At 55.8% G+C, this 1,475-nt stretch overlaps 1 protein-coding gene and 1 long non-coding RNA gene across 2 annotated transcripts in view; both read left to right on the forward strand.

Annotated features, from left to right (window-relative positions):
* The window catches only part of ELN (elastin), a 41,331-nt gene extending 41,259 nt beyond the window's left edge, over window positions 1-72 (forward strand). The window contains exon 32 of the mRNA XM_011976362.1: window positions 35-72. Within this exon, the coding sequence (XP_011831752.1) occupies window positions 35-72 (38 nt within the window). The remainder of the gene's footprint in view (window positions 1-34) is intronic.
* A 99-nt stretch (window positions 73-171) lies between these two features.
* Window positions 172-1,475, forward strand: part of LOC105536862 — a 5,940-nt gene continuing 4,636 nt past the window's right edge. Inside the window, exons 1-2 of the long non-coding RNA XR_001005635.1 lie at window positions 172-226; window positions 965-1,009. This is a non-coding gene — a long non-coding RNA (uncharacterized LOC105536862). The remainder of the gene's footprint in view (window positions 227-964; window positions 1,010-1,475) is intronic.

Consider the following 1,475-nt stretch of genomic DNA (forward strand, 5'->3'; position numbering starts at 1 on the left):
ACCCCCTGCTATGCCCATCACCACCCTCCCCCAGCCCAGCTCAGGCCTCCCTCTGGCTCCCCCTACCCCTGAAGATCTTGTCTGGGACATCCCTTACCCCAGAACCCAGCAGGGATATCAGGGCCTTTTCCAGATGGGGGTGCTTGTCCTGACCCCACCTGCCTCTTCTCAGGTGTTGCTGGCCTTGGAGGTGTCCTAGGGGGTGCCGGGCAGTTCCCACTTGGAGGTAGGGGTGGCCAGCTCTGCTATGTAGTCCTCAGCTCTGTCCAGATCTAGAGAGGGCTGTCTGTCTAGCAGTGGGGACTCCCGGAGCCCATGTCCACACGAGGACAGGAGACTGGGACTGGAGAGAGTACTCTAGGACCACAGATGTACTGGGCAAAGGGGCAAGCTGTAAGGTTGGGGACAGTGCCAGGCTGAGCTCAGGGTTGAGGCCACGGGGTGCCACACCTGGTTGCTAGGTGGGGACATGTTGTGTTGAGAAAGCTGCTCTGGCTATAATAGGGGAGATTGGCTGGGCGCAGTGGCTCACGCCTGTAATCCCAGCACTTTGCGAAGCCTAGGTGGGCGGATCACTTGAGGTCAGGAGTTCAAGACCAGTCTGGTCAACATGGTGAAACCCAGTCTCTACTAAAAAAAAAAAAAAAGCAAAAATTAGCCAGACGTGGTGGGCACCTGTAATCCCAGCTACTTGGGAGGCTGAGGCAGGAGAATCACTGGAGCCTGGGAAGCAGAGCTTACAGTGAGCCAAGATCGCACCACTGCACTCCAGCCTGGGCGACAGAGCAAGACCCTGTCTCAAAAAAAAATAATAAAATAAAATATAAAAAATTATATAGTAGGGGGATGGAGAGGAGATGATCCCAGACAGAGGGTCTTGGGTAAGCCAGTGCAGGCAGAGAGTGATAAGGCTAGAGCCAGTTCCCACCCCTACTAACCTACCAACCCAAAATCTCTCCTGCAGGAGTGGCAGCGAGACCCGGCTTCGGATTGTCTCCCATTTTCCCAGGTACGCCAGGCTCCCTGCCCCTGGGCCCTGCCCTAGAGCTCCAGCCACCTCCTCCGTCCTCTCCTGCATCATCTCCTGCTCAGAAGGGCTGAGCCAGCACCCACGGATGGAACCCACAGCCTCAGGTCACATGAGGCTGGACCCCAAGCTGAACATAGAGCCTCCCCTCCTTCTTGCTGACCTCTTACAAAAACAGGGAACATTCGGTTTTTAAAAACAGTTCATGGCCAGGTGTGGTGGCTCACGCCTGTAATCCCAGCACTTTGGGAGGCCAAGGCAGGCAGATCACCTGATGTCAGGAGTTTGAGACCAGCCCGGCCAACATGACGAAACCCCGTCTCTATTAAAAATACAAAAATTAGCCACGTGTGGTGGTGCACACCTGTAATCCCAGATACTCGGGAGGCTGAGGCAGGAGAATCGGCTGAACCCAGGAGGCGGAGGTTGCAGTGAGCTGAGATGGCGC

This window comes from Mandrillus leucophaeus, unplaced genomic scaffold (genome assembly GCF_000951045.1).
Source record: "Mandrillus leucophaeus isolate KB7577 unplaced genomic scaffold, Mleu.le_1.0 Scaffold164, whole genome shotgun sequence".
NCBI lineage: Eukaryota > Metazoa > Chordata > Mammalia > Primates > Cercopithecidae > Mandrillus > Mandrillus leucophaeus.